This window comes from Trypanosoma cruzi, genomic scaffold (assembly GCF_000209065.1).
Source record: "Trypanosoma cruzi strain CL Brener 1047053517133 genomic scaffold, whole genome shotgun sequence".
Taxonomy (NCBI): Eukaryota; Euglenozoa; class Kinetoplastea; order Trypanosomatida; family Trypanosomatidae; genus Trypanosoma; species Trypanosoma cruzi.
The window spans coordinates 337,111-349,287 of NW_001849562.1; the positions used below are offsets into that span (position 1 = coordinate 337,111).

General features: G+C 48.5%; 6 protein-coding genes across 6 annotated transcripts, besides 25 other annotated features; all 6 read left to right on the forward strand.

Moving 5' to 3' along the window:
- On the forward strand, window positions 1-932 carry Tc00.1047053511543.10 (hypothetical protein, conserved; the record flags this gene model as incomplete). Its single annotated transcript, XM_802003.1, has 1 exon — window positions 1-932. A coding segment is annotated over one exon (932 nt), but the record flags the coding sequence as incomplete, so codon positions are not given.
- Window positions 1-5,840: a sequence feature (heterozygous, Esmeraldo-like haplotype).
- Window positions 1,353-1,388: a microsatellite.
- On the forward strand, window positions 1,551-1,937 carry Tc00.1047053511543.20 (hypothetical protein, conserved; the record flags this gene model as incomplete). Its single annotated transcript, XM_802004.1, has 1 exon — window positions 1,551-1,937. The coding sequence occupies one exon, from the start codon at window positions 1,551-1,553 to the stop codon at window positions 1,935-1,937; it is 387 nt and encodes a 128-aa protein (XP_807097.1).
- Window positions 2,337-2,359: a microsatellite.
- Window positions 2,385-2,407: a microsatellite.
- Window positions 2,672-2,698: a microsatellite.
- Window positions 2,729-2,902: a sequence feature (GA-rich).
- Window positions 2,911-2,952: a sequence feature (A-rich).
- Tc00.1047053511543.30 (amino acid transporter, putative) lies at window positions 3,007-4,431 on the forward strand (the record flags this gene model as incomplete). Its single annotated transcript, XM_802005.1, has 1 exon — window positions 3,007-4,431. The coding sequence occupies one exon, from the start codon at window positions 3,007-3,009 to the stop codon at window positions 4,429-4,431; it is 1,425 nt and encodes a 474-aa protein (XP_807098.1).
- Window positions 4,430-4,450: a microsatellite.
- Window positions 4,586-4,627: a microsatellite.
- Window positions 4,640-4,692: a microsatellite.
- Window positions 4,926-4,961: a microsatellite.
- Window positions 5,440-5,461: a sequence feature (AT_rich).
- Window positions 5,773-5,839: a microsatellite.
- Window positions 5,841-6,036: a sequence feature (areas merged during assembly that could not be assigned to a particular haplotype. This can correspond to areas where the two haplotypes were merged or to regions with more than two copies in the genome that were merged during assembly.).
- Window positions 6,037-6,076: a sequence feature (haploid, non-Esmeraldo-like haplotype).
- Window positions 6,077-6,712: a sequence feature (haploid, Esmeraldo-like haplotype).
- Window positions 6,385-6,418: a microsatellite.
- Window positions 6,445-6,467: a microsatellite.
- Window positions 6,518-6,538: a microsatellite.
- Window positions 6,558-6,586: a microsatellite.
- Window positions 6,585-6,606: a microsatellite.
- Window positions 6,713-12,177: a sequence feature (heterozygous, Esmeraldo-like haplotype).
- Window positions 6,758-6,779: a microsatellite.
- Window positions 6,818-6,842: a microsatellite.
- Window positions 7,045-7,079: a sequence feature (T-rich).
- Window positions 7,174-9,957, forward strand: Tc00.1047053511543.40 (hypothetical protein, conserved; the record flags this gene model as incomplete). The annotated part of the gene is made up of 1 exon (XM_802006.1): window positions 7,174-9,957. The coding sequence occupies one exon, from the start codon at window positions 7,174-7,176 to the stop codon at window positions 9,955-9,957; it is 2,784 nt and encodes a 927-aa protein (XP_807099.1).
- Tc00.1047053511543.50 (hypothetical protein, conserved) lies at window positions 10,582-11,055 on the forward strand (the record flags this gene model as incomplete). Its single annotated transcript, XM_802007.1, has 1 exon — window positions 10,582-11,055. One exon carries the CDS (start codon window positions 10,582-10,584, stop codon window positions 11,053-11,055), a length of 474 nt encoding a protein of 157 aa, XP_807100.1.
- Window positions 11,218-11,895, forward strand: Tc00.1047053511543.60 (glutathione peroxidase, putative; the record flags this gene model as incomplete). The annotated part of the gene is made up of 1 exon (XM_802008.1): window positions 11,218-11,895. The coding sequence occupies one exon, from the start codon at window positions 11,218-11,220 to the stop codon at window positions 11,893-11,895; it is 678 nt and encodes a 225-aa protein (XP_807101.1).

Below are 12,177 nucleotides of genomic sequence, written 5' to 3' on the forward strand. Positions count from 1 at the left end.
TTGAGGCCCAAGTGTGGGCCGTCATTCAGAGGCGCTTCGGTGAGGCGTACGCGGCACAAAACCCGCGCAGTATCACTGTCAAGGACGCCGATGCAATGGCCGGCGTGCTTCTCTTCCTGCACACAAGCCTTCACAATGAAAATATGAGGAACAATCGCATGACGGTTGAGGAATTTGTGCGAAACGGGAATGAGTGCGTTGATTTTGCCTTTTTGGAGCAGGACATGCGTGATATGTACTACCGCGTGGCACAGCGGAAGTGGGAGCTGGATGAGTTGCAACGCACACCGCGGCAGGTGGAACTAGAGAAGAAAATGCCGTCTTTATCTTCTAAGATACGGCAGCAGCAGAAGTGCTCTTCCTTTTCTTCTGTCGCTGACCTGGCAAATGAAGAGACATCGTTCTCCACAGCAATGAATACGCCGGGAAGCTCAAAGAGTTTTCGTAAAGGTAACGATGAATCCGAAGGCTCTCGCTTGCTTGACAACGTCGTGGTGCCCTACACGGCATGCCCGGAGGGTTTTAAGCTGCGCGAGTCGTATCATCAGAGATATGTGGATGTGGCGACCCAGCACCTGCGACAACTAGAGTGCGAACACCGCATGCAACGCCTAGAGGCTTGCTCTCTGCAGCCGTATATTGCGCCGCACTATGCACAGCACGTTCGTCCAATGCTCTTGATGCTGTACCCTCAGATTGCCGCAACACTCTACATGGGGTTTCGTGTGCTTGAGGAACAGCCTATATTCCGCCTTATTCTTAGTACGTACGACATGCTATACGATCTGGCGGCGGTTTTTGTGGTGAATCTTTCAGGGTTGCGTGTTGCAGTGGAGCGGCAAATTCGGCGTTGGTTGGAGGATGAGAACGCCCAGAGTCTTCTCCCACCCATCCGGGGTACATTCATGCTGCCCTTGATGAATCTGCTATGACCACTGAAAAGGGTGGCTTGCTGTGTTTGTTGTTGTCTTTCTTCTCGCGGGCCTTTTGTTTGATCTTGTTGCGTTTTTCTTTTTTCTTCTTTCCTTCCTTGCTCTTTCCCACACGCATGGGGAGGATGCCACGAGTGCTGGGCAGCGAAAGCCGTGCTTTTCTCTCTCTCTCTCTCTTTTTTTTTTTCAAATTTATTTTTGATCTGTGAAAAGAAAACAGCACCAAAATCCGGAAAACGGCGGCAGCGAGAAGGAAGCAGAAGAACTCAAATGAAAGAACATGCGGGAAGAGGAACAATTTGGCGCCTTTTTTTTTTTTTGCTTATTTTATACTTTTGTGTTGTCGTGCACATGTGAGTGTGTGGGTGATTGGGGGTCATATGCGCTTCCTGCTCTGAAATCATTTTTTCTGCTTTTGACTTTTTCTCTCTCTTTTTTTTTTTTTTTTTTTTTTTTGGCTCTGCGTGCTTAAATGTCCTTTTTTCTCGCCGTCATCAATGGTCTTGCAGAGGGCCGTGGGACTGTGGCCGGCTTCACGCCTTTTTCCCTTGCAGGGTGTATACGTCCCTATTGCGGAATCATCCTTTCACGCACCGTGTGCCCAGTGCCACGGAGGCAATGACCGCCAACTACATGTACATGGACCCATCCGAGCTTGTCGCTCTCTTGGATGACGAGGTGCAGCGCAGTAAAGTTGCCGTCATTGACTGCCGCGACGAAGACCGCAGCGACGGCTTTATTTTGGGCTCCATTCACTTTCCGTCGAGGTTGCAGTCGGAAGGACGCCTCAATGAACTTGCGGACACCCTGGAGAGGGAGGGCAGGAGCATTGCGGTCTTTCACTGCGCCCTTTCGCAGGTTCGAGGCCCAAAGGCAGCCAACCGATTTGCCGCGAAGTTGTACGAAAAGGGGATGTGCACACTATCCGTGTATGTCCTGCGTGGTGGATGGGATCGCTTCCACGCGATGTACGGTGAGAGCAGACCGGATCTGACTTCTCAGTGAGCGCATTCATAGCACCCCACCACCCACCGCCATGGAATCGTGTCCCCGCCTCCCCGACTGCATCGATGCATGCATCGGCGGTGGGAAAACAAAAGGCAAGAAGAAGATTCACGACAAGAAGGGAAAAATACCACCACATACATAAAGACACCGTAAAAAAAAAAAAAAATGACTTCTTCACCGGAGAGCTGTATTGTGTGAGATGATGAGAAGAGTGCTTTTGATTCCTGCCGGCGTGTCCCACATCTCTTTTTTTCCTGTTTTTTTTTCTTCTCTCTTTTTTCCCTCCCCCCCTCCTCTACTCGATTCTCCACAGATCTGCTATTCAAACCCACACGCACAAAAAAGAAAGAAGCAAAACCAAGCAAACGCAACGGGGAACCGCAGTGGAAGAATAACCAAACAAGCAAGCAAGCAAGCAAATACACACAAGCGCAAGAAAGAAAGAAACCAAATCAAACCAAACCAAAAAAGAAGAAGAAAAAAGGACGCAAGAGCCAAACTCAAGTCCTTCTCGTGAATTACTTCCAAGCGTTTGCTCGCAAGCCCCGTCGAAGAAACAGCGAAAAAAAGGGGGTGGTGGTGGTGGTGGCAGATAATAGAGGAGGCGAAGGAGCGAGAGGATCAGGGCTCAGTCCGGGAGTGTCCCCTTAAAAACAAAAAGGAAGGGCACACACACGAACAGCCGCGGCAAAGCAAAACAAACAAACAAAAAAAGGGGAACCGAGAAGAACAAAAAAAAGGAAAAAAAAAAAAAAGAATTGAATCAGACAGAAAACAAAGTGGCAAATAATAAAAAAAGAAGGAAAGAAAGACCAGAAGAAAAACACAAAAACAACAAAAAGGGAGAGGGGGGGAAAAGGAAAGGAGGTTGCAAAAAGGTGAAATAGACACCGAGAAGAGGGAGAAAAGAGGGCAACGAAGGAACATTAAAACGAGAACAAGAGAAAACAGAAGGAGAAAAACACACACGCAAAAAAAAACAAAAAAACAAAAAAAAACAAAACAAAGCAAATAACGAAAAAAAATAAGGGCAGGGTTTAGCCATCAACGGAATATTCAACTACAAATGGAAGATAATCGGGAGCCTAACAACTCAACTCCGGGGGGCTACTACCCACTGGAGATTGAGTTTAAAGCTATGGAGAAGAGAGCGGAGCGCAGCCCATCTAACTCCGATGGAAATGATTATTTTCTCTGTGCGGAGGAGGTACAGCAGGAAAGAAAGCCCGAAACCTGCTTGAGCCGAGCAAAGGCCTTTACAGGCTTTGTTGTGCCATACGGTGGACTTGTTTCAAGCGTTTTTAACTTGGCTTCTGTTTGCGTTGGGGCGGGTATTCTTGGCCTGCCAGCTGCCGCTAATAGTAGCGGGTTGGTGATGGCCTTTATATATTTGCTAACCATCACCTGCTTTGCCATTTATTCCCTGCACATTCTCGGCAAGACAATGGAGAAGACAGGCCTTCGTACCTTTGAAAGCATGGCAAAGCAATTGGTGGGGGACCGCTTTGACTACTTTGTTGCCCTTATTCGGTGGATCAATTCATTCGGTGCCACCATTGCGTACGTCATAAGCGTTGGCGACATTTTGGAGCCGATTCTCATGAATGCATCTGGAACGCCACAGTTTTTAAGGAGGACCGCGGGGCGTCGTCTGCTGACGACTGCGGTTTGGGCTGTTTTAATGCTTCCGCTGGTGTTACCAAAGAAGGTGAATTCCCTGCGATATGTTTCGACGTTTGCTGTTGCCTTTGTGATTTACTTTGTGATTATGCTCGTTATTCAGTCAGCTCGGAATGGTCTTGGTAACCTTTACGGCGACGGTGAAGACTCAATAAGACTTTTCAACACAGGTAATTCAGCTATTCATGGACTCGGAGTGTTTATGTTCTCTTTTTTGTGCCAAATTAATTGTTATGAGGTTTATTGGGAAATGAAGAAGCGTTCAGTAAAGAATTTTACTATTTATTCAACTATTGCAATGATACTCTGTCTTATACTGTATATATTAACTGTCTTTTTCGGATATGTACAATTTGGAGGGAAGGTTAAAAATTCCATCTTACTCATGTACAATCCTGTAACTGAACCAATGGTGATGGCGGGATACGCCGGTATGCTTGTCAAATTGTGTGCAGCTTACGCATTACAAACGATGGCGAGCCGCAATGCCGTTTATCATTGCATCAGCTGGGAGGTAGAGACCCTTCCGTACTGGAAGCACTTTATTGCCGTTATTGCTCTCTCGACGGTTGTCTTATTGTGTGGTCTGTTTATTCCCAACATTAATACCGTCTTTGGTCTTGTGGGTGCCATCTGCGGTGGTTTCCTGTCCTTTGTCTTCCCCGCACTGTTCTATCTCTACTCAGGGAACTGGACATTGAGATCTGTTGGGTTATTTGACTACATCGCAACATACGCGTTGTTAATTGCAGGGGTCATTGGTATTGTGTTTGGCACCGTCGCGTCTATTGATGACACGATTAATGGCTGAGAGAGAGAGAGAGAGAGAGTGGGCAGAAGGAAAGAAGAAAAAAAAAAAAAAAAAGGGGGAGCTTTTAGTGGATAGGCAAACCATACAACATTTTATAGAAAAAACGATCCACAGAATCACTAATGCCATCCTGGGCGTGATATCTGGCCATGAATTTTTTTTTTTCCTTTTTTTTTCCTTTTTTTTTTTTTTCTTTAACCTGAAAAATTTGTTATTATTATTATTATTATTATTATTATTATTATTATTTTTGTTGTTGTTGATTGCTTGTACGGTGCCGTTGGAAGATGACAACTCTATCAATTCTTACACCCACGGGTACACGTGTGCCACTGGTTAGTATGTTTGGGGCAGGTGATGTGTATTTATGTGTCTTTTTTTTTTTTTTTCGTGTGTGTGTTTGTGTTTTCAAGAGGGCATTTGTTGCCTTCTACATATATTCGCGTGTTTTTGTCTCCGCCTCCGAAGTTTATTTTCTTCTTGGCCGCATATGGATATATATATATATATATATTTATATGCGTATGTATTATTACTAACTGTGGGCAGAGTGAGTGCGGGTGGGTGGGGGTGGCAAGTGGGAACGCGTGGTATTGTGGTGACCCTCCTTTTTGAAGTCACATGCATTTGTGTACTTATACGCCGACGCTCGTATTTCTTTTTTCACTTTCTCTCTCCCGGTGTATCTCTTCCATAAGGCACACCTCTTATTGAATGCGTGAGTAAATTTTGGTGTTTTATTGGTAGCGTGCACAGGCGTGCATGAGATATGCGTGAGAGAGAGAAGGTGGTACAGAGATGAGGATGTAGAGAAATGGAGGGAGTGGCAACACTGGAGTGCATTATAACCCTCAGATGACTTGTTTTAAACGAATGCTGACATCCAACGGATTGAGGCAGCTGACAAATTTTTTTTTTCTTTTTTCTTCTTATCACATCCTTTTGTTTGGATGCACGGCTTTTTAAATCTCTTTCTCATTCATCCTCTTCATGTGTGTACGCGGATTCAAAAAATTTTTTTTTTTTTTTTGTTCTTGCCTGCACCAGCACGTGTACATGTGGAGCCACATGTTTTTTTTTTTTTTGCACAATGGACGGAGACGGGGGTATTTGGTTGCAGCGACATGATCGAATGTGAGAGAAAAACGCGGCCAAAATTGACGCCGTGCGGTGTTTTTAAGTGCAGTGTGGGAGAAGCAAATGGACCTTTTTTTCCTTTTTTTTTCCCCCTTCTCTCTGGAGAAGAGGCGAGGGTCGGCACGATTTCCTCAGTGAGCGGCGGAGACCGGCCTGCATTCTCTGGAGCGGGGCGCGGGGGCGGGAGGTACTTTCAAAACGAAATTTTTTTTTTTTTTTTTTTTTTGCTTCTTTCTTCCTTTTTTTTTTTTTATTTCTTTTTTTCTTTTTTCTCCGCCGCCGCCGCCGCTGCTGCGAGTGAGGCGGGGGGCACATGCGGCCACACGCGTCGATGCCGACAGTCCGACCCCCCCTCCACTGCCCGTCACGTTGCGGGGGTGGAGGCCACAAGAGGGGGGAGAGGGATGCGGGAGGCGGCCCCCCGCACGCGGCTGCGGCTGCGGCGGAGAAGGGAGGAGCGAAGACGAGGGGTGGGGAGGGTCGATGGTGGCCGGCGACGACAACAGGAGGAGCGAAAAGGAAAAGAAAACAAAAAGCATAAAAAGCGGAACGGAAAATCTTTTTTTTTTTCTGTTTTATTTGAGTGTTGGAAGAGCCTGATGTTTTTTTTTTTTTTTTTTGGGAATTCACTTTTTTTTTTTATTGGCCCGCTCTTCGTTTCGATTTGTTTATGTGTTTTGCTGTGGAAACGTGGAGGGTGGGCAATGCGGGGCTCGAGCACTTCTGTAATTCGACGGGGGATGAAGCGATGCGCGGATTCCCCAGGGTGGCATGCATGCCGGGTGTCTTGAGTGCTTCGCGTGACGGAAATCTCTCTTTTTTTTTTTTTTTTTTTTTTTCTCCTTCTTTTCTGTATATAAATATATAAATATGTATAGAGAGAGAGAGAGAGAGAGGGAAAATGGAGGAAAAGGAAAAAGAGGTAAAAAACAAACAAACAAATTAAATTAAATAAAAATAAAAATAAAAAGTGGTTCGTGATGCATCGGTTTTTTTTTTTTTTTTTTTTTCTTTTCTTGTTGTTGTTGTTGTTGTTGTAATTTATGTGCGTTCCCTTTTCTTGTGTGTTCACAAGCAAGTGTTTATTTACGACAAGAGAAGGAGAAGCAAAAAGAACAAAAAAAAAAATATATATTTCCATGTATTTCCCATATATATACATGTAATAATAATAATAATAACAAATACAATATATATATATATATATATATTTCTTTAGAGTCTCCCCAATTCGTTATTATTGTTGTGATTATTTATTTATTTATTTATTTATTATTTTTTTTTCTAATTGCTTGAGGTTGTTGTTTTCACTGTCCGCAAAAATGAACTCCTGCTCTTTCCTCGCGCGTCGTCGCAGGACAGCCATTTTTCCCGTTTCGTGTCGTTCACTGTGTGCTTTCACCTCTGGCCTTTGTTTCTTCTGTTCGCTTGCGTCATCTTGGCGAGGAGGGGGCGACCCAAGGCGGGTTTTGTGCGTTTGTTTCTGTTTTTTTTTTTTTTTTCCCTTTTTTGGTGGTGGGGACTTGGGAGGCCGAGTGGTGGAGTTGGCGGGAGAAAAGAAAAAGCAGAAGAAAAAAAAAAAAGGGGGAGGTGAAGGCGGAGGAAATGAGTCGCGCAGACAAGAGGCAGCACCGCGACCACGTGGTCGGCACGTCGAGGGATGCGTCGGTGCGCCTCTACGCATTCGCCACTACGAGGCCGAGATATCAGGTGGTTTTTTCCCCCGAAAGGCCCGTCATTGTGCTCAAGACGAGGAAAGGGTCGGCGCATCAGCACCCCTGCAGTCAGTGGGCCCCGCTTGCCTCCCTTTTGTTCTCCCAACGCCCCAACACGACACATGCCATGTACGTTGTTGACACCACGGCGCTGCCTGAAGCGATGGAGAAGGAAGAGCGCGCCACGCCAAATGTTGGCCCCGTCATCAAGCGTCTCTCGAATGTGATGGCCAAACTTAATGCACATGAGGCCACAATGGTCGCCGCGGGCGTGTCCGCTCCTCTTGCCTTCAAGTACGTCATTATGGGGGAGAAGACGCTGGGTCACACCGATCGTCTTGTGCGTCGTCTCATTCTTCTTTGTCCCGCGTCCATCCGGCCATTTCAACAGATTGCGAGGGATGCAGGCAAGAGAGCTTCTGGGGTGGAGTACCCAAAGCCTCAACTGGTGGTGCTGCTCTCGGATGCATCCCAAGCGCGGGAATGGCGGGAATGGCTTCAGGATTCCATTGCGAACACGACCAGTGGCGTGTCCTTTTTGCTTGAATCGTGGTCTCTTTCAACAAATGTAAAGCCCTCTTTTTTTGAGTCTGTGGCGAGGGAGAGCGGCAGCGTCGCGGATGGCACGACGGTGAACTTGGAGACACATTTCAGCACGCCACACGTCTTTCGCATTGACTTTGTGCTCAGCAGGGAGAGCAAGAAGACCGAGCAACGAATTACGCCCAGCCCACTGACCACCACAGGATGCGATGACGACGCTGGGGATCACGGCTTGGAGGCGGATGAGGCGGAAGGTGAGAGTAGTCTAAGCGAGGGATCGTCCTTAGAAGAATGCGACTGCTGCGCGGAAAGCAGCACCGTGCTCGGCATCACAAATCTGCAGCACTGCAGACAACCAACGCGGGTGATTTTGGAGGGTCGCATCATGGACGCTGGGGCATGTATTCTGGGCACTACACAGGGTCGAGTGAGGATGCATGATCTTGATGAGGCCGCGAAGTCTAGCGCTCTCGGAGCAAATGGATTGAAGCTAAAGAAGGGATTGGCAGTTCGTGTGGAGTCCAGCCTGGAACGTGATGAAATCGGAAGGACAACACTGAAGGCGTTGAGGCTGACACCCCTCACGAGGATGCAAGAAAAACGTTCCATGACGGTTTGCTCGATGGCGGAGGTTCCAACCTACAACGTTTCGACCATCGCCCATGCATACGGAGCGCTTCTTGTTCGAGGGCGGAAGTGTGTGCTTGTGCGTGGTTTCTCTGGAGAGTTTGATGGAATGCGACTGCCATATCTTTTACACGACGATGCGCAGGAATCAGCCATGGATTGTGCAGTGCGGGCATTATGCGAACGTTGTGATATTAGTCCCGATAATTTTTACATCCCAAGCTGCATCTCGCCCGTATGTTACTACGATCGTGTCGGTACTGACGGGGTGTGCGTGTGCGTGACGATGCACATTGCGTTGGCTGTTAGCGCACCATCTGGTGCTGCCAGGGATGCCGTGGAGGAAGATGAGTCTCCAGAGGAGCCTTACGACTGGTTCGGGTACACCAAGGCAATGCGAATTCTAAGAACCGAGAAAGAGAGAGAGGCACTTCAGGAACTGCAGCGCTGCCTGCGTCGAGCGTATGACGCTGGAGTGTACGTGCCTTTAAAGGGATTTGGCGTGTTTGGTGACGACGTGGTGGACGCGACAGATTCCTCTAAACTGCCAACTTCCAATTTATTAGCGGGACTGGAGCTGATGGTTGTTTGTACCCCGGGGGATAGGGAGGGAAGCATCATGCAACTTGCAAGAGAAATTATTACTGAATGTGTTGTGCGCGTCACGGAGTCAACCTCGCGGGAGGAGATTGAAGAGACCGCACTTGCTACCCGGCGTGCAGGCGCAGATAACCTTGTTCTGTGTCTCTCCTGCGATCTTGACGTCAATACCTTCTCCGAGGAGGAGCTGACGTACTGGGCAGGGAGAGGCGCACGACCGCGAATGATGACAGTTTTACTTCCAGGCGTAAGTGAGATGATCCTTCAGCAACGGGATGAGGCTGCCGCAGCTGTGTTCGTGCATAGTGCAATTTTATCGGACGTACTTTTGACGGCTGAGAGCGACATGGAGCGACTCTCCCCTGCAACATGGGGATTACTGCATCTTGCAAACCGGCTAAACAGCGATCTAGCGCTTTACTGTGGTCTTACTGCACGTCGACCCATCAACTTTCCGTCGCCGTTGATGACTTCTGCTGCGAGTGTTTCGAATTTGTCCGAGGAGGCGCTTCACGAAATCACCATTCGGCGCGTGGGTCGGCCTCTTATAGCGGCTCGTCTTGCACCGCTGCTTGAGTCAGGCGGACTGCGGGGCTGTTGTCGAGACGCTACAATTTTATGGGCAAAGGGGGATGTATGGCTGAGAAGTCGTCCCCATGCAAGAGGCAGCCTGACACTTGACGCCCGCTCCTGCTGCTTTGCGCTGGAGGAAGGCGATCCCTGGCAGGAAAACGAGGACTCGACGACGCGAGAGAATGTGATTGTCCTGCACGTATGGGCAACAAATGCGGCAGTCAAGGAGTTGGAATGTGTGATGGGGGACATGTTGGACGGCATGCTTTGCGGCACCTCGCCGCCCGGGTCGGAGGCTGCCAGCGAGGATGGTCTCCCTCCATGGGACTGACTGTGGACGCCGCCTGTCGTCTGTGAGATTTTCGTCACTGGCGGTGCCTCATCCCCGGTTTTTTTGCCGACTAGGAGACATAAGAAAGAAGAAAGAAAAACAAAGTAAAACGGGGCCAAAGAAGCAAATGAAAAGGCCGCAAAGATGGACGGCACCACACACAGACGTAGAAAAAAAAAAAGAAGGCAAGAGGCGATGAAGAGGGCGAGGCCCCTTCCATTTTTCCTTCCTTCCATTTCCCCACAGTTGTTACCATCGCGTAAGGCAAAGAAAAAAGGATAAAAGCGATTAACATGGCGGTTGTGTGAGATAAAATTGTAACGATTCTCCCTCCACCTATTTGTTTGTCCTGTTGTTTGTGTGTTGTCCTCCTCCTCCCTGCGGCGCGTGCCCTCTCGCGGAAACCAACTTTTTTCTGCATTCTCACTTTCCATTTTTTTTCCGCTTTGTCGTGTTCCTCTTTCTCGCAGGACTTGTCTTGGGGCGTCTGACAGGACGAGAGTGAACAAAACACATAGACATACACAAAAATAGAGAAACGCCCCAAGCAGAGGAGATAAGAAAAAGAAAAGAAGTGCGGTCAGAGGGCGGGCCACGCCGCCTCTCCACCCTCGTTATTCATCAATGACGGTTCACCTGTTGTGGATTATCAACCAGTCCGGGCAGCTCATCGCGAAGTCTAGTTTCACGGCCCCGGAGAACATTGGGGAACTTGGCGCTAAACCGGACCTGCAGCTTACCATGTCCAGCATTCTCTTCTCCACATACGGCATGTCGCAGGAGTTGACACCCAACGCCAATCCCGTTGATAGTGCGGGAATGACACTTGTGGAATGTGAGGAGCACAATATTCACATATACGAGACTCCAACGTTGGTGAAGTTTGTGCTCGTTTCCGATAGCCGCACCCGTGAGTGCAATGCCTTGTTTCGCGAGCTGCACTCCCTTTACGTGGAATACGTGATGAAGAACCCCTTTCACATTGTAGACGAGGGGGGCATCGGACAACCCATCCGCATTGCAGCCTTCACAGGGGCTGTTAAAAGAGCTGTCGATCGCTATCACGCTGCCGGCGTGTCGAATGCCACACGGAAATGAAAGGGCCCGTGGTGGATACATCTGCGACGACATGCAGGCTCCCACTAATAGCAGCGGCTCTGCTTGTTGGATGACGAAGTACGGCTTTTGTGGTGTTTTTGTGTTGTTTTGGATGTTGCATTCTCTCACTTTTTCTTCTCGTGGCTGCAAAAGGGACATGTGATGCTGGCGGCGTTGCTTAACTTGGCAGAGGACACATCCCTCCTTCCCCCCTCTGCGATGTGTGGGTTATCAAAGGAGACAAAGCTAAAACAAGAAAAACAAGCAAATAACAGAAGAGAGAAAAGAATTGCGACACCTTTTCTTTCTCACCCTTGTTGTGTAGTCGTCAGCGTGGAGGTTGTGCCAAGGGGTGGAATGGGCAGCAGCACGGTGTTCGCGTACTCCGCGCTGATGGGTGGCAAAAGCGTGGCACTCTCCAATTACACCGGGCGCGTAACTGTTGTCGTCAACACCGCCTCCCTTTGCAGCTTTGCCAACTCGAGCTTGCAGCAGTTGACACACGTGCAGGAAACGTACGGACCGCGCGGTGTCACCATCCTGGCTTTTCCCTGTGCTCAGTTTGCCAACCAGGAGCCGAAAAGCAACGAAGAGATCACCGTGTGGGCGCAAACGTGTGGCGTGAATTTTCCGCTGTTCGACAAGGTGAAGGTGAAGGGGCCGGATGCACACCCGTTGTTTCAGATGCTGCAGGCCTCGCTCGGCCCTATACGCTGGAATTACACGAAGTTTATATGCGACCGTGAAGGCATCCCGCTGGTTAAATTGGACTCGTCCTCCTCTTTTGAAGAGCTGCGGCACTCCATCGAGCAGGCTTGCGGGCCGCAACGGGGTGCATGAACCCCGACGCAGCGTGACATTTGATGTGACGCCTTGGCGCAGTCAAACCCCTGGCGGAAGACGCAACTGCATGTGGTCCTTTTGTAACAACTCCCCTTGTGTAGCATGAGGAGGCTTCTTTTGCCTTTTCCACGATGACGTGAGCATGTGTGTATGTTTGTCTCGGTGCAAATTTTAAAGGGAGACGCACCTTCTTTTCTTTATTATTTCTGCGAATCTCTGAAAAGATACGGGCATATTTTAAAAAAAATTATCCAAGAAAATAACAACAACAGGAAGAAA